Source organism: Pithys albifrons, chromosome 7 (genome assembly GCF_047495875.1).
Source record: "Pithys albifrons albifrons isolate INPA30051 chromosome 7, PitAlb_v1, whole genome shotgun sequence".
Classification (NCBI taxonomy): Eukaryota; Metazoa; Chordata; class Aves; order Passeriformes; family Thamnophilidae; genus Pithys; species Pithys albifrons.
The window spans coordinates 22,513,363-22,536,716 of record NC_092464.1 but is presented as its reverse complement, the minus strand read 5'-3'; the positions used below and the strand labels follow the sequence as shown (position 1 = coordinate 22,536,716).

At 38.7% G+C, this 23,354-nt stretch overlaps 1 protein-coding gene across 7 annotated transcripts in view; it reads right to left on the bottom strand.

The window, feature by feature from the left end:
* The window catches only part of ADAM22 (ADAM metallopeptidase domain 22), a 133,102-nt gene that overhangs the window by 14,665 nt on the left and 95,083 nt on the right, over window positions 1-23,354 (bottom strand). Inside the window, exons 16-31 of one of the 7 annotated variants that reach the window (XM_071560570.1) lie at window positions 23,049-23,120; window positions 22,456-22,548; window positions 19,969-20,049; window positions 19,710-19,760; window positions 19,378-19,441; window positions 18,751-18,856; window positions 17,533-17,649; window positions 16,834-17,002; window positions 15,819-15,927; window positions 14,763-14,853; window positions 13,353-13,370; window positions 10,359-10,466; window positions 7,375-7,475; window positions 6,744-6,810; window positions 3,866-3,976; window positions 1,686-1,772 (exon numbers count right to left, since the gene is read on the bottom strand). In XM_071560570.1, coding sequence (XP_071416671.1) covers window positions 1,686-1,772; window positions 3,866-3,976; window positions 6,744-6,810; window positions 7,375-7,475; window positions 10,359-10,466; window positions 13,353-13,370; window positions 14,763-14,853; window positions 15,819-15,927; window positions 16,834-17,002; window positions 17,533-17,649; window positions 18,751-18,856; window positions 19,378-19,441; window positions 19,710-19,760; window positions 19,969-20,049; window positions 22,456-22,548; window positions 23,049-23,120 — 1,445 coding nt within the window. Of the gene's footprint in view, window positions 1-1,685; window positions 1,773-3,865; window positions 3,977-6,739; window positions 6,811-7,374; window positions 7,476-10,358; window positions 10,467-13,352; window positions 13,371-14,762; window positions 14,854-15,818; window positions 15,928-16,833; window positions 17,003-17,532; window positions 17,650-18,750; window positions 18,857-19,377; window positions 19,442-19,709; window positions 19,761-19,968; window positions 20,050-22,455; window positions 22,549-23,048; window positions 23,121-23,354 lie in introns of those variants that run through there. The other 6 variants (XM_071560564.1, XM_071560565.1, XM_071560566.1 and 3 more) reach the window with 6 other exon arrangements.

Sequence of the window (23,354 nt, the reverse complement as noted above, 5' to 3'; positions counted from 1 at the left end):
AGGTTATGGTGAGCAACTCTTGACCTTGCCCAAACAATAAAGATCATGAGGGCAGTTACATGAAAAGGTCTGCTAATAAAAACACACCTTACTTCTCATGTGAGTTTGCCTAATTTCACCTTCCAGTGACCTTTCATCATTATTGCTAATCTAAAGGATCTACCACAAAGATTTTGCTCCATATGCAGCTATAAGAACTTCATGATAGGTAAGTGTTTAGCTGCTCCATTAAACTGAACAGCTTGAAGCCCTGCAGACCTTTCTGTGGTCTGTCTTGGCTTAAATATCCCCAGTTCTAAACATGCTTGTTGAACCATGGACACCAGACCTTGATCCTATATCCCAGTGCTAAAATGACCAGCCTCACAATACACCCTTGCCTGATTTCCAAGCACCAACACAGAGACGTGGCTGACACCAACAGGCACAATCACAACAACTTCCTGTAGGCCTTGGATTCTTGCATCAGGGATCTTTACTCCCTGTTCAGGACCAAGATCAGGACTGACAGTTGAGTTTACTCATTTTCCCTATTTGTTCACTGGAAAGCTTTTCTGCAGCTTACTCTATGAATTACAAGGTGTTGAAAGCAATGGTTTTAAAAACTAACCATTTTATAGTCTTATAAGACTTTGGAACTTTTTAAGTTCTAAAAATGACTAAATTCCTTCCTATGTTTATTATCTGCCATTGTTACTACTGGAATAAAGTGTTTTATTAGTATCTTGTGATGCAATTTCATCACACTTCTTTCCCAAATTCACACTGGACATATTTAGAGTAGACTTCTGCCTTTTTGCATTACTATTAGTTCTACCAGTGTAGCAAAATTATTAAGTTATAATTCTTTCAGCTCCATTTTTGATATGTCAACTTACAGCTTCATGGACTTAATGTTTTATGTTATATGTCATAAATTGCCTTCCATTCTCTCCTATGTTAGTGGATTTTTTCAGCTGATGCAGAGATCTGTTGATCTGTTTCAGAAGTGGGACAGTGTCTTTTGGAAATCTACTGCAACGTTCTCAGTCTCTTGATTCATGTCCAACAGGGAGGTCAGCCTCACGCATGCTTCTTCTCTTTAACTTATAATGTATCAAATACCCTCTCAAAAACAAGTGCTATTTGTGGCTGAACCCAACCTCACTTGTAACAGATTCTTTAGCACAGAGTATATGCTCATACATTTAGTTTTCCAGTTACAATACATAAATTATTTCATTGTGGTCTGAGGGTAAAATACTACTACTTTTTACTCTTTTTTCATTTAAATTTTGGTATGCACTATATAAACAGTGGGTAGAGTCAATGTGTTATGAAACCACTTGCTTCAGTAAATTAAGATTCTATTTAAGTTAATACTACTTTATTAGTGATAAATATGTCTCATGCCCATAAAACACTACTTGGCATACAATGATGCAAAAGCTACTACAAGCTATAGATGGTGGTGGGAACGCATGCACTACACACACCCTTTTCAATGGCTTCATTAAGACATTCAGAAAAAGAACTGTAAATTGCACATGAAGCCAAAAACAGACATCAAAATGCAGCAAAAGAAGAGGGGCCCTTTGCACCTACAGTAACTTGTATTGATTTATACAAGATAGGAGTCCCAAGATATTTGTATATGCTGGAACAGCTCTTAAAAATGAGAATTATAGAATTAATTTACAAAATACCTAAAGTATGGTCCTTCAGTGTTTTTATTCACATCTTCTACCCACTTAGCTACATTATATTCTCTTTTGAACCATGGGTTTAAATACCTGCAGAAAGCAATGGAAGGAACAGAGAAAGCAGAAGAACAAGAATAGAAAATCTGAGAACACACAGCACAAGCTTAGCAAGGATGTCTTCATCCCCAAAATGCAAGTGAATATGGCAAATAAATCAGTATGGATGTTGGGTGAGGACTAGGCAATGTGTACAACTGCATGAGAAAATCTGACCTACAAGAGTCATATGTTTGATTAATCTGGAAACTCTTTGGAACACATCATTCATTTAATGTCATAAGGGCAAAATTCACTCCTATGCAGAGGTCAGCATTAAGCTCATGGTTTGAACTTCTCTCATGATCTCAGAATAAGGATAAAAGGGCATTTTGGCTCTAATCAAAAGGGCAGTTTGCTTGCTGAAGACACATTTTTGCACCCATCTAAAATAAATTGCAAGATAACAGCTAAATGAGCACAGAATCTTGGGCTTGACCCCTTCTACAGGAATGAATTTTTGCCTCATTTTGTTAAAAGACTTGAATTGTTTGCCACTACAGTGACAATTTTTACACTTATAGGCAAATAACCCTCTGATTTTTCAATGTTCATTTAATTTGGTGGATGGCAAGACAATTTAATGGAGGTGGGCTGCAGAGTTATCTCACATTTTGCAATAGCAATCTTGATACCAAACCCACACTTCTTAGGAAAAAAAGTCTGAGCTGCATAGTCATGTTAGTTACATGAAAATTATGAAATAAAGATGATTTTTAATTATCTGACAGTAAATTACCAGGGAAGAAGAAAATATTTTATAATAAATTTTCCCCAATAACAAAATTAGCAAATTCCTCCCCCTCTGTCATGTTAAGAAAAAAGGGTGATGCAGAAACAGGAGTCTGCCAGGTCCAGTTTAAAGTCCATTCTTGTTATATACAAATAGCAACAGTTAAAGGATTATTTATGATCACCACATTTACATAATAGAGACTAGCACACTGAAATACGAAAAAAACTAATCAAAACAAAAGGGAAAGAAAATTCCTCTAACTTATTGTCAATATTTCTGGGCCAGTTCTTGCCACCCTTGTGAGATTGATTCCAATGACCTCACACATGGGAACAGGCCTCAAAAGGGATTGCTTAGATGAATAAAAGTTGAGCCAAATCATGTTGTTCAACACCCAACATATTTCAAACCATGTTGACAACAAAAGCAGCAGCACTTTTTCAACTTCTTTTGCTCCTTTTTTGCTCTGGAACATCTCCTTCCCGCCCTGCGCAAGCACAGCCACAGCTCTCAGAAAGTACTCGCCCTCAGCCACAAGTGCTTCTAAGTAGCTTCCTCAGCTTGCTTATTAATCAGGAATCGGGAGTGCTTTATGCTTTCCAGCTTGGGATCTTAAGAGAAAGAAAACGTCAAAAGTGGTAGCACAGCAAAACAGAGGAACCACAAGTGAAGCAAAAGGCTGATGCCACCATCACCAGGAACTAATGAACTTCTGCTTTAACTTTAATTGCACTTTGTCATGTACTCGCTGCAATACTTTTGACTTGCAGTTTTACATTTGAAAGGGTCTTTTGGTAACCATGAAACACTCCCAATCTGGCTTCCTATATTAGAAAACGAAGTGTCATGTGGTATCAAAGCATGCAATCGTTGCACAACCATGTTTCAGGGTTTTCCTGGGTCTGTGTGTGTTACAGACCATCATTCATCACCTCAATCCATCTGTTACAGAAAGGTTAAACTCAAGTTACTGCAGACCACTACATGATATCATTAGAAAGCTCTCAGGCTGATCTTTCTGGCCACATGTTCATTAGCAATGGTGAGAATCTGCACTTCCTTTAAGTGAGAATTTCTGCTTTAAAACAAGGCATCCTTACACATAAGCCTACAGCTAGACCAACAGCTCAGTTTGGCTTGTAGCGCAACATGCAACAAGGCAAGAGATCTGGGCTCAAGAGTACTTGTACTCCTCAGGCTGGTGAGGAGGAAGGTTAGCTAGCGCTGCATCAGCAGGAGCACCTCCAAGCAGTCACAGTGTTTTGCCACAGTGAAACTATTGTATACTGAGGGAAGGGACTTTTCATGGGATAAAATGGCAGCCCAGAATGCAGGAGCAGGTGAGACTGACCTGTGATCCAGACTCCCTGTTTGGGGGTGGTCAGAACCCCCTGAGCTTATGCCTTGGGCAGGGGTTTGGTGAGCGAGAGAAAGCCCAGGCTCAGATGCATGGGTTACCCGGCTGCAAAAAGACAATATATAACAGAAAGTCTAAACCAAAGATGTTCGTATCAGTTATAACAACGAGGAAGACAAAGGCTTATAGGAAAATCAGTGCAAATTAGCAAAGGTCTGAATCACTATCTGTTCCCTGGGACCTGTTTTAACACAAGCTCCCGATTAAACTATGAACTTATTCAGAAAACTCTCATTATCATTCCTGGAAAATTCTAATTGATTTTAATAGAGAATTCTTTCTCAGGCTATTTCACCAACCATGTTTCTGAAAAAGCATTTGGCCTGTTGACAGTCCTTCTATGTGTAATGAATGATCTGTCCTTAGTAAAGAACATTAATTTTGTTTAAAAACATCTAGAAACAATCAAAAATGTCCCAAAATACCTTTAGTGGTCTCCACTGAGCTCTACACATAGCATAAGCCTTGTATGTTAGGTACAAGAGTTGTGCAAAGGTGTGAGCAGTACTTTTTTCAGCAGCTGCCCAAAGTGCTTGCAACCCTCCCCTCCCATCAGTGCTGCTCGTGAGGGCTGCAGACCTCAAACCTTGTTCAGTACTTAAGAAATTTTGCTCCTGTGTTTAATGGCACAAGTCTATTTGATGCTTGGCTGTATACACAAAAAACTCCCTGTGCATACGTGCAGTTATTGCAGACTTACACATACATCAAATATTTTTGTAGGCAACTGCACTAGTGTGCTACTGCTAAAAAAAACCCATGGAATTCTGCTCAAGGTATGGCACAAATTAACCCAATTTTCTCCTGGTTAACTACACTCTACTAATAACGGGAGACAAATACTGTTATCCCTTTTCTTCCATCTCAGCAAGTATCCCATTTGACTCTTAGGGGTCACAAAGGTAGACTTTCCAAATATTACTTCAGAACAGACTTCAATATTATATTTCCCAGAGAAGGTAGGAAGGTACATTTGTCTGGGAAAAGCCTCCACGTATTCTGAGGCATTCTCAAAGCAGGTGGCATTGCTTTATTTTCCCTAAATGAGTAAATGCTGGTGACAGTTAGATCATTCTCAGTCTATTTTCTCTGCTTGCAAAGGAAGATATCCCTCTAACCAGAGTCACCATGTGCCCTTGGCAAATCTCTCCATTTCCCACTGAATTGGCACAACATGTGGATCATTCAGTGTGAGCTCTCTCTCCAAGTGGTGACAGGCCTGCCAAGGAGACTTGGACAAGTCATGTGGGCCTGTGCAGTCCAGGATAGACCCCATCAGGAGAAAGAGTGTTTTCCTGCCTGGCGGGTCTCTCCCAGGAACACACAGATTGTGCTTTATCCCCAAAAGACTGTTGCATGGCTGTTGGGAAGCACAAGCCTCCTCCCTCTAGCACCAGGACTGCTGCTGGGCTGAGAGACTGTAACAGGCATCAAGAAGGAAAGCAGAGAATTAGGTGGAAAATCAGGGGCACCTTTAAAAGAGAAAAAAATACACAAGGAAAAAGATTTCCAACTCACAATATCTGTCTGCCTGCTTATCTAGTGCTCCAAAGTTCTCAGAGCAAATCTCATTTGGTTTTTTGGCAGTTTGGTTTTATCAAAATGTCTCATGCAAGAAGAAAAGAAAACGAGCAAAATAATATTTCATTAAGAGTTTATCAGCACAGGGACTCTCAATCGATAAACTCCCTCAAGGGCTAAAATTTCTAGTTCCATGTTGCTATTTTGACCATGCAATGTTACAACTGCAATATGCATCAAAGTATTATTTCTGTAACTTGTATAACACAGGTCCTTCTCTATGAACCTTCCTGAGCCTACTCACCTCAAGACAATCCACTGCAGGTGAAAGAAAAGTTTCAGAACAAACTCAAACTCCCCAAACTAAAGGAAGTGGGGTTCCGAGAGAAGTTAGCATTATTAGTTTCCAGCAGGGTTGGTATCAAGCCCACTTGCCCATAGAGCTGCAAAATTAGTACTCATGATATGAGGAAGGGCGGTGTCACTGCCACCATGGTCAAAGAAGGGGCCATTCCTGTGCGGTGTAAGTGGCATAAGAGCAAGGCCAGTGCTTGACAAGCCCAGAGATAATGTTTCCAGCCATTCACCATTCATTCACAAAAGGGGCCTGAACCAGCAGGCTTAAGTACATAAGAAAGGCTCTTTCCCTGTGGGGAGCACTGCACGCATGGGCTCTTCAGTAAATGTAACCAATAAATCAATAAACAAGCAACTATAAGCCATACTGGAAAAGCCTGGGGATCAGTCACTTGGTAAAGGACTTCAATTACGCATTTATTGCAGGGCTTACTCAAGACTGGTTGTTCCAGGCATACAATGACAAACTTCAATATACTCTCAAGGAAGACAGATGCCTCTCCTAAAAACACCCAGGAAGGTACACAGAGATACAAATCTCTGACTCTGCAATGGCCCAACCCAAGGTGAAGACAAGGGTAGGAAACAGGTTATGAGAAGCTCAGTATTGAACCAGGATACACTCAGCAATGGCAGTTTACTGTAGACAAAAGCCTGCAGTGATGGTGCAGGCTGCCACCATCACTGGGAATTGCTATAGGAACGACTGTGAGGAAGCCTACATAAAAAAGAAAATTCACAGTTAATTTTTAAATAAATAAAAATATGTCAAAATACATTAGGCAAACCATTTACCAGATTATCAGTCAGCAATCAGAATGGGCCACAGAGCAAAAATGCAGCTGTCTACTTTTCAGTACTTTTAATCTCCATCTACAAAACACAGATATGAAAACTGTACTTTTTGGCTTTGCCTTTGTAAGTTCAGACTTACTCAGTTGAATTAGACCGTGGCCTAAATCTTTTGCCTCTGACTTTCTTTCTGTTTCCTCCTATATTACCTGAAAGAAATCAAAGGATAAAGACAGACAGTAAAACAACTTGAAACTCACCTGCATCCCATGCCAAACTGTATATTCTTTTTGCATCCATAGCAAAAAAGTTGTTACCTCATTAACTTTAACCATTTAAATGTCACAGGTCAGTCCCTCTTGATGTACCTCAGACTGTTAGGTAAGCTTTCTCTACCTTTTGCTGCAACTGTGCAGAGCAGAAAACTCCTTAATTTTAGCTTTCATTTGACAAAATCACTCCAGTTCAAGAAAAACACTAAACACTGCCTGATGAAATCACAGAAGCTCACAAGAGTGAATAGACTTCTTTCTCTTTCATGTTAGCTCACACTGGAGGAATGGGAAAAATTAAATGTCATTTCTATGTGACAAAGCACTGTGCAAAGAAAGGCGCTTGTGTAGGGTGCTGCTAAATCCTAATTCCAGGTTATTAACAATCAGCACAACTTTAATGAGTCATGATGTTGTCCTAAGATCAGCTGAACTTCCAGCAGAGCAGCAGCAGTCCAGAGGCTGGTTTCCACTGTAGCCAGCACAGTGGTTCACACTTACCTTGCCAGGAATTACTCCTAGGCCTCCCATTTTCACAAATGTCTGAAATATGTTTTGTGTCTGGGATCCTTTCACTCCAGGAATGAGATAATCCATTTGACCTGGAACAGGAGGGCTCAGATGCGGTTATTGTTAAGGGTATTGTCTCATATCATGTTAACTCAGTGGTTCAGTCACATTCCCAAGGCCAGTGACAAAACACAGCCTAAGGTCTGTCTGCACTAGCAGAGCCTCCAGGATTTCTGATTGCACTCTGCAGTTACACTTTGCCGCTGTCTCTGCAGTGGTTCTGTGTGCCCACATTCAAGAGCCAGGCTTCAGCACTGTTTTCTCACTTGTCTGCTGTGGGATGCACAAACACCAGCGCACACCAGATTTCCTTTGGATTTGCAGCTCTGCCCCAGCTCCTAGATGGAAGATGCTCTTCCAACTGTGCTCATCTCAAGGCTTTTTTATCTTGCAGTCAAGCACATCCTGTCTGCAGTCTGCCCACTCCCTCCTTGTGCTGCTGCAGGAAAGCCTGGACAGCTTACCTCACCCCACTGTTACCAGTCTCAAGGGCTCAGGAGTCTGTGATGAGCATCCTCCCACCCAGAGCTGGTAGCACCAGGAAAGATGTAACTCTGTCTCATTTTTGATAATTTTTAATTTTTATAATATTTTATAAGTCAATTGCTGCATTGTGTACTTCTAATGCTAAACTCAAAGCCAAAAACAGTCTATATCAAGGTGCTTAGTGCAAACTGAAATTTTTCTTTCCTCTTGTACTCCCTCTAAGAGCCAGAGATGTGTGTGGTGATGTCCAACATGTGGGATTTTGCAACAGGCTCCCTCTTGCTGAACTAAAGCTGCTGCTCAGCTGTTTGCCATGAGATCTACAATTATTTTCAAAAGAGAAGAGGAAGTTGAAAAATTCATAATACATAGCTTACTTATTACAAAGAAGTTTTGCTTAAAGGAACTATTTCTGTATTCTGAATATTCTCTAATTTTTTAGTCTCTGTTTTCCTTGGAGAACATCTGAGAGATGCTCTTCAATTTCCAGAAAACGAGGCTAATCACAGCAACACTGAAGTAAGCCCAGGATTTCATTAGCTGAAACTTAATTACAGCATGAAAGGTCTGAGAACCAACAGATTCACTGACAGATTTTTAAACATCTCCTACTCGCAGTCTATTTTCAGGTTCTGGAGTATCTTGCTATATGCTGGGTTTGGTGTTTGCTATTTCATAGTAGCAAGAGTTATCATAAAGTTATGTCTTAAACCTTGAATATCTTCTAAATACCAACAAATAGTTCATAATGCTTTCCAGCACAGAGAAGCCCAGGCAACTAATGGCCCAGTCACTCTAACATCTCCCAAGAGATGTCATCCATACCAGCACACAGAGGAAACCAGAACCAACTTGGAAGGTAGGAAATAGCACTCTGGGCCTTAAAATGGAAGGACTATGTCAGCTGTATCACAATGTTAATGGAGTATTTGTCAGACTTACTTTTCCAGACTTGACAGTGCCACAACATACCTGAACTGGTGGAGGGGAACAACGAAACTCTCTAGTACAGACAGACCTTAGAAACCATTAGCTTTTTGGAACAAATAATAAACAGAGACATGAAATAAATGAAGTATGAAAAGAAACACAGTTACTGAATGAAAGAAGAAACACATATTAAACTACATTCATTTAAAATTAAATTCTTTTCTTAACAGGTATTTGAACGTGATACACAAAGCTATGAAAACTTGCTTTCCCAAGACTTTTTTCAAAATGTTATCCAAATGAAAAAAATTCTCCAACAAAAACAGTGCATCATTTAAGAGTAATGCTTGCTTCCTGAAAAAAAAGAAACAGTAATTTATCCACCCACATATCTAAAAAGTTGAATTTTAAAATTAAAAGTCATTAATTAATCACTACTAGGGTTTTCCTAATAACATATTCATTAGAACAAATTGAATGAAGTTACATATTGGATCAAGCTGCTATACCAACATAGCAAATGTCACTGCTTATATGTCCCTTCCACACATTTCTCTTTACTTTAACTGAAACAACAGCAAAGAAAATGGCTTCATCAACTGCACAGTTATAGACTGCTTAGTGAGACAAGAATTGAGAATTGCAGTTTTCCTATGAAGCATTTGAGGACTGTCAATCCCTCCCAGGATACAGTGCTTCTCATAAATTGTTTTACAGTGATAGATGGAGATTTTCATTATTAAAGGATCTCTAACTGCAAAGGGACAAGTGAGCATCATGACCTTAGGAATTACAAATGACTCTCAATGCTTTTCATTTAATTCTCCATTTTAAAATGTTGTGGGGTTTAAACAACAGGAACAATAACTGAATTAGTGAAATCTGGTCAAGGGTAAAATCTAATTCTCTCATAACAGCCAGAAGAAAACTACAGAAAGTCTTTGTAGTATTATTTTCCAAGATAATACTTGTTGACCATTTTGTATACTAGTCTAGTAAGCACAATAAAATGCAAGCACTATCATCTTTAATATAAGACAGCAGAAGTCTAGGTCAACACAGTGAAATAATGACAGTGACAAATAAAGATATAAAAATAACATTTATATTGAACATTTTATAACCATTATTGAAGCAAGACAGTGTTCCTTTTCTTTGATTACGACCATGATTAAAACAGTTGTGGACTTTTTTTTCTTCAACCATCAATTATTTTTACAGTCTACTTGAAAATAATTCTCAAGCAGGGAGATGATAAAAATTTAATTAAACAAGAATTGGTTTAAAATGCAATTTTTTTTATTCTGGCCTAATCATAATAATTAGCAGCTCAGGAAATAGGAGAAAAATCAGTAATCAAAGCAAAAAGGATGCTATTTCAAACACTCCAAAGAAAGAAGAAAGAATCAAACCTGCTGCAAAACAATGAAATGTTCTGACTAATGGAATAATGGGTGATGGAACAGGTAGAAATCTGAAAATGCGACAGAAAAGCAGACCTCTTCTTAGAACTAGATGCAGAGTTTGTGCTGACTCCAGGAGGCATGTCGCTATAAAAAGAGTCGGCCTCTCCCGGCTTTTTTACATAATCTCCCTGGGGTATTTGTCTAAAGTATAATAAACATTTTAGAGTCAGAAAACATGACAGGAACTAGCACACACACAAACATGCATGAACATTAGTTTAAAAGAAAGAGGTAAGGATAGCAATCCTTGAGGAAATCTGTTAATCACACACAATAAGGATATTAATACATAATGCAACCATCTGAGAGAAAACTGCCACACGCTTCTGTTATGTGCACAAAAGTGGATTATGTGGGTTTAGTAAGGGAAAACAAGGATCTGGTAAACCCTTATCACAATTTTCAAAGTGAACAGTTTGTGTTTCTAGAGATACTGGATAACCAGTTCAGACACTTCAAATGGCTCATCCTGCTGGTTGCAAAAAGCACCCCCAGGTGCAGCGCCAGAACTGAGCCTGAGCTGAATACATGCCTGCATCAAAAAGAAGTTCAGGAAAAGTGAATGCTTTTTTCCTTCTGAGGTAGATGCTTTCCATTTAACTTTTGCGATCACTATTGAATTCAACAATAGCAACCCGTTGCGTTGTTTAAACCTCAGGAGGAGAAAAACCTCCATTTTTTTAAACTGATTTCTTGTGCAGGGGAACTAATACCAGTGTCATAGTCTCACCTACTCCTGATTACCACAGTAGACTCAATCTGCCAAGACACACAAAAATAATGTCACACATATCTGATAATAGGTTAATCTTTTCCAGTATGAGAGCTTCAGTTATGGTGCATAAAACTATCTATGCATTAGAACGTTCTAATCAAGTTATGCAATGTTTGTGCAGATGGTGAATTCATTGCAAGCCAAAAAAAACCTGCCATGCAAATACTCCAGTTATAGCTTCACCAGGTTGAAAAATCCTTCCAAGTACAAGTACCTACTTTGAAATTTGGGTATTTCATAGGATCTTCAACTTAAGTATCTATTCAGCCTTGTACTCTCCAAGGCCTTTTTGTTTCAGTCTGTCCCTACTAAGATGCACATTTATTGAGTTGATCCACGTTCATATTGTGTCCAACTAAAGACCTGATCTGGGATCTCTTCATTACATTTCTGAATTTCTAATGCTTCTAAAGTATTTAAAGTATATGCCACATAAATCATTAGTGTAATGCAGTACTTCCACACTCGATGTTCTAACGCCTTTTGAGTTGCAGTTCTCATCCCATTCCTCAGCTGGTACATGGGGGTGTTCAGAGTTGGCTCAGTGAGGGCAGTTCTGCTCCTCAGGGTTCCTCTAGCAAACTGCTCTCTTGCTACTCCATCAGAAATAACTTCTCCTGTGTAGCTGTGCCCTGTACAGCCATACTACTCAAGCTGGCAGAATCCTTGCTAATTGGCTCTTCTTACTACTTTCAGTTTACTTGCTTCACTTGCTTAGTGTTACCAAGTATCATCCCTTATGTAATGCTCAAAAATAACATAATGGCTTGTTTTCATCTTCATTTAAGAAGTAATCATAAACAATTTTTAAAAAAGAAAAAAAGGCACAGTCTGAACAATCTGGTGGATGTTTGTTTTTTCGATTTATAGCGTATTTCGTGTACTTATCCAAAAATGATTCCATTTTGAAGTAAACCTACAGAACTTCATTTTCTACATGAAGGAGGTTTAGTCACTAAATATTTCCATCATCTTTAAAGTGATGGAGCCCTCCATTACCTTCAGAAGCCTCAGCTTATGCTGGTTTCCACTCTGCCTATGCTCACAGACACAGCTGCAGACTGACTGCATACTTGCAGTGCCCTGGCCATAAAATAATTTCTGGAGATAAAGATATCTGAAAAAGTTAAATTCTTCAATATTCCAAGGCAAACATACATGAGATGGTCTCTTTCTCTATTTCGACGTTTTGTCTGCTCTGTTGTCAGCCTATACTGAAACATCCACAGTAAAGTGACTTGATGGCCATGTCACTCTGCACTTACAGTTACATCACATTCCACTTAGCAGCACCAAACCCTTATATTCTGCCATCCTTGAGCCGGATGGCATTTCCTACCCACCAACCACTGCATAAAGCTTGACGTGATTAGGTTTGCCCTTTACTTGGTACTGTACCTGTCACTATCTCCCCTTGTAGCACACAACCAGCATTTGGCAGTGCTTTTCTGATTTTCACAAGCACTTGGAGCCTGGCAGAGAAAGTGCTACACAAGCAGAAATGGAGAACACGCACAACGGGTGGCAGCAACAAACAAAGCAGCAGCTCGGACCAGGAGGCAGTGGTACAGACAGAAAACAGGGGCATTTGAGAAACCCTCTTATCTTTGCTGGACTGGGAGAGGAAGGAGCCAACTCCTTTCCAGAAGACCCATCTGCCAGGCAGATGGCTGATAAAGAGAGGTGGTCTTCCAGGAGCAAAACACAAGTCACTAGGAACAGTTTGGGGTTTGGCCACAAGCTTGAAATGGTGAAAGCTCAGCCCTGTACTGAAGACAGTACCATGCTTTAGCTACAACATCAACCAAACAGAGTGACAGAAAAGAATGGGCTCTTCATTCACACAGCAAGTTAACTGCATTGTATTTTTAACTGCAAAGAAGCTCCAGCAATGAATTTGTCTCAAAAGGCTCCTGAACATCATGTTAATATAAATTATTCAATTCTTAGCCTCCCAAGAACACTTCCATCTCTAATAGCCGATTGTCAGTCTCTCTTAGGGAATATATTCTCCTGTTTTCCTAAATGAAATAGTCTATTGAAGAAGCAAACATTATTTTTGTACCGAGTCCAGTGAAATCAGGATTTCAAGCAATGTATTTATAGAATAAATACCGCTTTCATATATTCAAGCAAGTATTATTTAAAATGATTCATCACCATATTTTCTTTATACCATGTAAATGAGCAAGAGAAAAGAAAAGCTATTTTCAGAGCTTTCTAAGATACATTCTATTACTTTTATCACATACCTCTGTCTTCTGTAGTTTCTTTCCATACAAAGAGAAGAGAAAGAAAGAAGGAAGAATGAGTTATTAGTATGCAGGCCAGTAAGAGAAAAAAATGTAAAAAGAACAGCAATTTATACAGAATGAAATTTTAGGTCAAAATATTTCTACAAAAAAACCACTTCTGAAATAAACATGTGTACAAACCTACTAAATCAGAATAAACACAAAAAATCATATCGATGGCCAAAGTCAGTGCTGAGATCGAGGTGCAGTTTATGATGGGTTTAAGTCTATTCACTGTGGAGCTGCCAGTGGAAGGTGCACTCTTGCCCTCCACCTCCGAAAACTAATACGACTGACTATACGTGATCTCAAAATGAGCCCTTAAATTTTGGACATTTACTCAAAAGAGAAGTCCAGATTTTCAAACGTTGTCAGAAACTGAGAGTGACATATAAAGACAGCATAACCTACCTTTTTAACATCCTAACTGTCATGCTTTTTTCCAAGTACTTGTTTCCTTACCTATTTCTGAGCTGTTCTCAGCCTAACTCAGTCTAACAACCCTGCAGGGGATCTGCCAGCTTGTTTTGTCAAAGCACAGGTATCATGTCCCAGCTGCAGCACTGTCTACAACTGAACCTGCCCTACCCTCCCAAGCACACCAATGATCCAGGGAGGAAGGACTTCAAAAGCCAGACTCACCCAAACACAAACGACAAAGTCAGTACCTTGAATCTTTTTTTAATACAAGTAAAAAAAAAAAAACCAAAAACAAACAAAAAAAACCCCAAACAAACAACCAAACCATAAATCCCTGTTTTCAGAAGAAATCCACAAAATAAGAAAAACTGAAAGAGACCACTCAGGCTGCAGTAATCAATTTTACCTCTCAGTGAGCATTGACAGCTCTACACCAGGACAGAACTTGTGCCTTATTTGCAAATTACAGGTCTATCTGACCAAAAAATATGCCTGAATTAATTTCAGCTTAAGCTGACTAAATATAAACATCTGTTTAAGGATATTGTTAAGTGCTTTACTGACTGATTGAAGGCTAATCTTGTTAAACTTGCTTTAGCCTTACAACTTTTCATTATAAGGAAAAAAATTATAATTGAATCAGATCATAATCTTGTGTTTCCTTTGTCAGATACAGTAAAATGCTAATCTGATCATTTACCAGAAAAAAAAATAAAAAAGAAATAGCTAAATGAGCAATAAATTTCAAACCGGGATCAAGCTCTCCAAAACCACATACATATGTAAGAATTGCTTGAAAAATCTTAGTACTATAAAAGCATCATTGTATCAATATTATTGAATTTGGATTTCTTAGATTGTTTGAATTATTCTTTTCATAATATAATTGCCTATCAGATTAAATACACATATTTCTTAACTGGATTAAGAAGAACAAAACTTACTTACTTGTAACCCCAACCAGTTATTCCTAAAACGAGAGCCAACACTAAAATGGTGCCAGCAATAGCCCCTATTATTATATTTGTGCTAACCACACCTGAAAACAAGAGACAGAGGAAAAAATATACAGTGTTTTAGGAGAAAATACACAAAACCAGTAAACACACCATCTTTCAAAAACCTGCCTGAACAACTTACACTGGGCTGATTAATTGTAAGCAGTGACATAATCTTGAAGTATAGCATGGACATAAAAAGATCACTTGTAAACCAAGCTTTCACCTCTGCATCAAATTCCTTAACTGAACACTTGCTATACAGGAAAGTCAAGTCAGATATGTCAATACAACCTTATCAATATTAAACTGCTGGGGCTTATATTCTTACAACCTGCCTTTCAAATACATTCTTGCACTGGAATAAAAGTGATTATTTATTTGATTTTGTTCAAATCTCTTCCATGGCTGACTAGATTAGCCAAAAGTGATATTCTGGAAGATGGTAAAACTGTCTCCCCACAAGGATTTTTAATGCCAGACATTTACATTGTCATTTTTCCACAATATACCTTTCCCTTGTATGCAAGTCTAAAGCTGAATAAAAACTTTCACTCAAAAAATGTAAAGGCCAAAAATTTATGTGCCAACATGGTGCATACTGGCCATATAATAAAAAATTTATGCTACAAATAAAAACCAATCATGCAAGTAACATTACCTTTCCACATGGATATGAAAAGTGCCAGTAACTTTTTTGCTTGTCCTGATCTATCAATATGTAATAAGGCCCCTCAGATAACTGGGACAAGCAAGGTAGAACCAGACACATCGGTACCAGTTCCAAAAGCTGTAAAGAGCAGCACTGCTTACACCCAAACACAGATCTCAGGCCTCATTTACAGACACCAAGTGCTTCTGCTGTGGAAGGAAGGGAGAGGAACAAGGCTCCTAATGCTGCAGCATGTCATATGCTAACTGAAAGAGTAGGAGACCTAGTTTTGTTTAAGGAACCTTCTCCAAATCCAAGTTTTTTCAGCTACTGGTAAAAGTTATAACAGCATACCTTTATTGATAGCATCTTTATCAAAAAAGAGATCATCTTTGATGCGAGAATTGCAGTCATCTCCTCCCCAGAATCGGTCACAGACACACTTTATTTCATTGCTACAAACCTGCAGCCAAAAGTGTAGCTCAGAAAAAAATCAGAAAATTAATCCATTCCCATAATTAATACCTAAAGTATAGATACAGTGATAAAGCTACTTCTGACTGCCTGCAAAATTTTACAAAAAAAAAAAAGGCTATTTTAATTTATATATTGGATATAAATGTATTAAATGTACTATTATGGTTTTTATAAATAGATGTCATATATATTAAGTACATTAATATCTTTTAATGTAATCTGTATTTAATATAGGCATTTATAATTGTTTTGGGAGACTCTGACCTCAATGCCTTTTATTACAAAATATGATGAAGTGGTTGATTTCAGATAAAAAAAGAGAGTTTTAATGCAGTGTACAAGACAAAAGAGAGAGAACAACTCCTTTAATCTCAGCTCAGCCATAGGGACCTGGACACTGTGAGGGACACAAGGACTTGCCAGGGCCATTGCCCCAAGCAGAGAAGCTGCCACTAGCCAAGAGCCAGCTCACTGCTCTCTTCTCCAGAGCAAAGTAACTCTTGGCCAAGAAAATCCAGCAGCTTTATGAACCACCTTGGCTGTAGACACAATAAAGAACAAATTAAAAAGAAGAACAGAGACCCAAGTTTCTCCCTTTATAGAAACTTTGTATTTATTCCCCAGTACCTTGAAGAAATATCAATCAAGTAGGCAAAAGTGGTAGCAAAAACCTTGATTGATAAAATTTTTGTAAAACTCATACATACTTACTGTGACCAACTATTTAAGATGCCTTGACTGGAATGCATTATGCCTCTTTTCAAAAACTTCTCTGGTAATAAAGACTTCTAGTGTCATACTGCTGGCTTTCTGAAAGGTCTGGCTAGTGCACCACACAATGCCAGGTACTCAGGAAAAACAGAAAAAAGGATTAAAGAGTGCAAGAACATACACCATGGCCTGAGCAGATCTGGCTGTCCGTGGTGCCTGGGCAGGTGCTGAAGTTGAAGGCCTCAGTGGGAAGGCAGCGATGGTCAAGACACACCATGTTTGGCCCACATGGTGTCCCGTTCTCCACGTAGCCCAGGTCTGTCTCCTCATCGAGCTTCACATGGCCACCACTGAAAGACAGTCAAGAGGACCCTGGAGACTTGTGCTGTGATTAGATGGGACTGCTTCAAAAACTGGGCTCTGTGCTGCTGCCTTTATTTCTATCTGCATTATAAACATCCAGGCCCAGGTAAGACCAAGTATGGGCTTAATTATCTCACTGGCTCTGACGCGAAACAAAGCAAAACATTTTTTCCTGTGAAAGAGCTGGAGTTAGATAAAACACTGAGTTTACTTGTTTTAGCACTTTATTTCATCTTACAGTTGTGTGAAGCTATGAAAACATACCATGGCCCTTTACAAAAGGGCCTTACATCTCTACAGGCAAAATTAACTACCGCACAGAGGGGACTGCAAAACAGCTGCACTCCCCATGTGCAGTTAATTTCCTGAAACTTAACAAAGGTTGATCTGGAATAATGGTAATGTGCTGACAGGAAAAAATATTAATGGAAACAGTTTTTCTCCACTAAGGAATGAGAAAGCTGCTTTTCTATGCAAGATGGATATTGATTGTTCTGTTTTCAGGAATTCCAGTTACCTGCAATTGTAGACTCTTCCAAAGTGCAAGATTGATGTTGTGATTTCACCATCAAGTTCTCCAAGTCTGGGCACACTGGATATATTGGAACACAGAAGGTATCCACAAAGCACATCCCTGTATTGAAAGAATAAAAAGATACTTACCAAAAATAAAATTCAGTGAAAATGCATGTTCAAAAATATGAGGTTTTCTTCACTTTCTTGATAATGTATTTTTTATTCCTTGCTTTTCTCCCATTGACAATATCTCATAAATAATGTGGTTCCCAAGAAAATTATTCTCCCTGGAGCTTAGACTGAGAAATATCTCCTTTTTACAATGCATTATCAAAAATTCTCTAAGTAATAGCAAGCAGGGAGCCATCAAGAACAAACCACATCAAACTGATTTAATGTCCTATTAAGATACAGTCACTGGTCCACAGAGGAGCAACAGAAGATACTGGTTTTAAATAAACTCTCATATGACACATATGTAAGGGAACTACAGACACCAAGTTAATTCAACTGCTGAAGGGATTATTCGTGTGTGGTAACTATTTTACTACTCTTTTGCAGAGACTTTTGCACTGCCAGAATAGTAGGGTCTGGCATCTCAGATAATACTGAATAATTTTTACTTAGGAATTCGTAATGGAAGAAAAATAAGCTTATCACATCTGCACAGAAAGGTGGGAAAGGACATTAGTTCACCTGCAGAAAGAACTAGAATTCAAATGGCATTGACAGAATGGAGAAATCTGAAAGGCCAGTTTGATAAGGACTGGTGAAAGGTTCAGAAATAGGCAGAAATAATCAGCTGTATAAATACAGAAGGTGAAACAATGGTTTAGGCAGCAACTTCTAGGAAAATATTTGGAAAGTTACAACACGATGAAAAGGGAACACAACTTAGCAATGCAATAACACAGCATAAAAGGTGACCACACCAAGTCATGAAAACACAGGCTGCTCTCCTCTGCACTGCTAAGCCTCACCAAGAGTACTAGGACCACTTTTGGACCAAGCACTCCCAAGCTTAGATGGTGCTCTCTTGTCAGAGATCATCTCTTCTTGGCACTCTGATCTCTCCTAAATTTCTTGCATAAAAGTCTGCAGAAGAAGGTCAGGAGAAGTCTGATCCATACAAAGGCTTTTTGAGCCTCTTCATGCCAGTCAAAGAACTGGATCAGGGATAAAAAAACCTCATACTTGTTTTTTCAAAGGATCAACTTACTGTTTATTGCACTGTATCCAAGACTCTTTGTCTCTTCCACAGTTTCCTTTCTCGGTTCCTTCAATATTCAGCTTCTCATAGCAGTACCTGTCAGCAGCTGTCACTTCTAAAAGCAGAAGCAAATCTCTTCTAAAATGATGACTTTGAAAAGCCAGATCATGGGAAATGGGGATGCACAGTCAAAGCAAGCAGAGCTTCCCAATTTGTAAACTGAAGTAACAAGACCTGCGGGTGGCCCAGGAAGCACTGCACAATGTTCTCAATTCAAAGCTTTATGAAGGCACCACAAAACTGTTTTAAATTTTGTTCAGATTAATGAGTGTTTATTGGTCAAAAATGTCCAGAAGCCACTGAAATAAACTAATGAATATGAGTATAGGCTCCCTAGGTGACTATTAATGAGAACTTAAGACTTCAGAATAAACACCAGTAAGTTAAACAACACTAGAGAAAGAGTTGGAAAAGAGAATGGAAAGACCAAATGAGGGGGGGAAGAGTGGGAGTGACATACAGTTCTAGATGTTTTCAATGGTTCTCAATATATCTCTTCCATAATTTTTCTTAGCTAAGATAATCTTCCAACCCACATGAATTACAACCAATGTAGAAACAGTAAAATTTACTCACTTTCACCCCAGATATATTTACATTGCCTGTCCCTGGTTTTACATCTTCCTCCAAAACAAATACCCTAGAAAGAAAGAAAGAAAAAAATACAGAAAAGGTTTCAAATTACTTGATTTTCAAAAATATGTGTTTCTTACTATACAGATTTGTCACAAGATTTCCACTGAGGCAGTAATATGTGATTCTACCCTTTTTCATTCAAAATATGACTAGCATCCAAAAAGTTAGAGGAACTGTCCCAGGTGATTTCCAAGGATCTTAAAACAAAATCTATAAAAAGCAATAATCTATAACAGCGGAAAGAATGTAAACCAAACTGAAATGCTAATTACCTGTCTGTTATCACATGAATATCCATCCATTTTATGAATATTAGGAGAACACTATAGAAAAAGAAAGTAAGTAATACATCAGAGGTCAGACAAGAATGAAAGCAAAGTATACAACAAAAGTAATATGAAAAATTTTTTCAGTATCAATAGGTTTAACACAATTTTTATAGACCTTAATACAGAAAATGGTAACATTCATTGTGACTGTAAGAATACAGGTGGGGCTTTTTGTCTCTTGGATAGAAGACACAAAACTCACCTGACTGGAATTTCCTGTGCAGTTCTCTGCAATATCACAATCATTCACTGCTTCTCGACACAAAACTCCTTTAGGCTCAAACTGGGGGGAAAAAGGACAGAAAATTAGTGTCTTCATTTCTCCATATGTTGCCTTCAATGCATTGCTTCCTTAGAGCTTTATCTAAAATAAAAAATTGGAAATATTCATGTGTTGACCGAAGTGAGAAAACTTTCCTTTCCCTGGTGTGCATGCCACACCACTCAAGCCATTTACTGATACCAGTGGTGCCAGTCTCTGAGGCAGCTCTTCCCAAGTGCATCGAGTGCAGGGCCAAGCAGTAGAAGTGCTCTCCTGGGACAAAGGACCCCTGTAGGTTATCAAACCAATACCACAGCAGCTTGTGGCATTATCCTGACCAGGTCATTGTGCCTTTCTATGACTATTTTACTTTTCTTTACAAAATAAAAAGAGTGATCCCGATGTTCTCTCTATGGATGAAGAACACTGCAGAGCTCTATATGTAGGCACTTGGTTATCATAATCCCCCATTGTTGTTGCAGAATGGAAACTATTAATAAATGTACTGAATTCTGTACGGTTTGACATAATTTTCTAAGTTACCAGATATTTAACAATGAAAAATATACCAGTGACCTAACACAGGCATTTTGGATAAAGAATTCTGTGCTAAGTCTCAGGATCTGGAAAAGCAGCAAGACATCCCATATGTGGCATTTGCTAGTGCTTCCTGTCAGGGACATAACTACAGATACATTTTTTTTCCTGAAAGTTTTCTTAACACTGTGATACCCAGTTCATGTTGCAGCTCTGTGATTTTTTCTCTTTTTATGGATCTGCACACACATACATTTTCTGGTGGGGGGAATTGCTAACTCCACAGCTGGTGTGAACAGGCACACATCAGTGGAAAAGCTTGACTACAGTACTTTCTCAGCCTTCAGCTTCTTTTTCCTACCAGTTTCTGGAAAAAGGCAGACAGGAATGTTGTCAGAGACATTACAGGATGCTGGGATGTACACTCACCACGTTTTGCTTGCAATCCCTCCTTCACTCCTGCTTTCAGGCAGGGTATTACAGGAGAAGGCAACCCCAAACTTTGGAACTGTTATAGATGGTCTGTTGAGTCGTCCTGACTAGCACCTCCTAGGCATAGGTGTTCTGCAAAATTCTACTTTTTTGTTAATTCACTCACCTTTGTCACTGTATATAGATAAAACCTCATCTCCTTTGCAAAAAAGGTAGGTGTACAGAAGCTTAGTTTTGTTCTGATAGTCTTTAATATACTGCCTATGTGACTTGGATTCTTGAACAAAATTCACCCACACTGGCAATCTGCTGCTTTTTTTATATTAAAATAAAAAAGGAATGTGCTTAGGGAAATGTGATCTGTTCCAGCATAATGTGTACTTTTTCTTTTTTTAACATTAGGATGATCAAAAAGACAAGAATGTGGTCCACAATTTTTACTAATGATCCTCCTAAGGAAATGAAACCATCAAATGTGCACAGACTAAGAAAAAATATCACACATAGCACATCACAGCTTTAATTACTATAATACTAATTATCATTATTACTAAATGAGTATAAACAACTATTAAAAGTCATATTTAGCTGGGCTCCCTTACAGCTCAGCTGTAGAAGCTGAAGATCTGGATAAACCTCCTTTTACTATTTACAGATGTATCAGGAAGAATACCTTACAGTTTACATAGGGCATGGTTCCCTTTACTCATTGAGATTTCAATCAGTCCAAACATAAGGAGACACAGACAGACTAAACTGAAACCAAAGTCAGGTGTCTTTTAGATGAACCTTTCTGAACAATTCTGCTAGCTGCATTTTTTGTTTTGTTACTATATCCTTCCCTCAGACCCATTGTGATATGATTTTCCCATTCAGTCCCATGGGGCAAATCCAGAGCAGCACATATGGCACTGTGAGTGGCACATGGATAAGGATGCGCATGTTCGCAGAATTACAGAATGCTTGGGATTGGAAGGGACCTTAAAGGTCATCTAGTTCCAACATGACAGGGACACTTTTCACTAGAGCAGGTTACTCAAAACCCTATCCAACCTGGCTTTACAGGTATGGGATATCCAAAACTTCTCTGGGCAACTTGTTCCACTGCCTCACCACTTTCCTAGTGAAAACACATCTACTGAAACCTCTAAGGTTAATTCATGTAATATTTAAACAAGACATCTAATGAAATCTCATAGAACCTCGACCTGATTCAAACTTGTCTGAAAGTGGAAGGATTTAATTTACCTCTGCATTTGATGATAGTCCCTGCCCCAAAACGCCAAGCCTAAAAGACAGAGTATAGCCCCAGACAAATCAGATTTCAGCCAGTTTTAAAAGGTTAGCTTTCAGAAGAGTAATCACAAGGTTTGCAAGGGAAAACACATGTGCTGTGGTGCCTGCAGCCACCTAGATGCATTCCCACCAGGATGCTGCAGTGAAGGTCACTGCCCTTACCCGGCACTTCCGACAGCAAAGCCCATTGCTGCACTGGGAGCCCGCTGTCAGGGTGCAAGAGTTGCAGCACTCTCCTCCTTCGCTGGCACACTCCTGAGGAACACACACACTTGTAACAGAATACATTGGAAAAGCACAGAAGCCCCAGGCTCTCTTACTATTTCTCATCTTAGCATGCTACGTGAATGGATTTCTAATCAGGCTTTAAGGCACTTGGAAGTAGAAAATCATGAACTTGTGGGGCATGAAACTGCTGTTTCCTATGCAATATATAAAATAATTTTTCTAACTTCATATTGTCAGTCATTAAATACTGACATTTAGCACTGATCAGAGTCATGCTCCCATCCAGGAAAATACTTTCTTTAACATCTTTGAAGGTCTGATCCTGCACAGGCAGCTATTACTGTTACTCTTTAGAATTTACATGGTGATAAAATAAAAAAGCTGGCCTACATTATGTTAAACATGGTAAGAAATGATGAATCCTTTGGCACAAGACCTTCATATTATTTGACTTCCTCCACTTACTGTTAATGGCAGCAATGGACAGCACCAGGTCTAGTTGCTAATTTCAAGTGCACTGCACTTACCGCTATCGTTCCACAGTCACATTCTTCTCCGTCTTCCACAAAGCCATTGCCACATTCTGGAGGATCCAGAAGCTGCAGGGCAAATTCAGAATTCAAAGGGCATATCTCTCCTAAGGGTATCATTGTCATATTTACTTGGTGCAACATGCCTTTTTAGCTAGAACTCCAAATTTATTAACTGAAAAACAGTCCCCACAACTCAGAAAGACACAGGCTGAAACAACACAACTGACGTGTACAGAGAATAAACGCTACCGCAAATTAATTCAGCAATACTGCCCAGTCATATGGTATCTTCTGTGCATA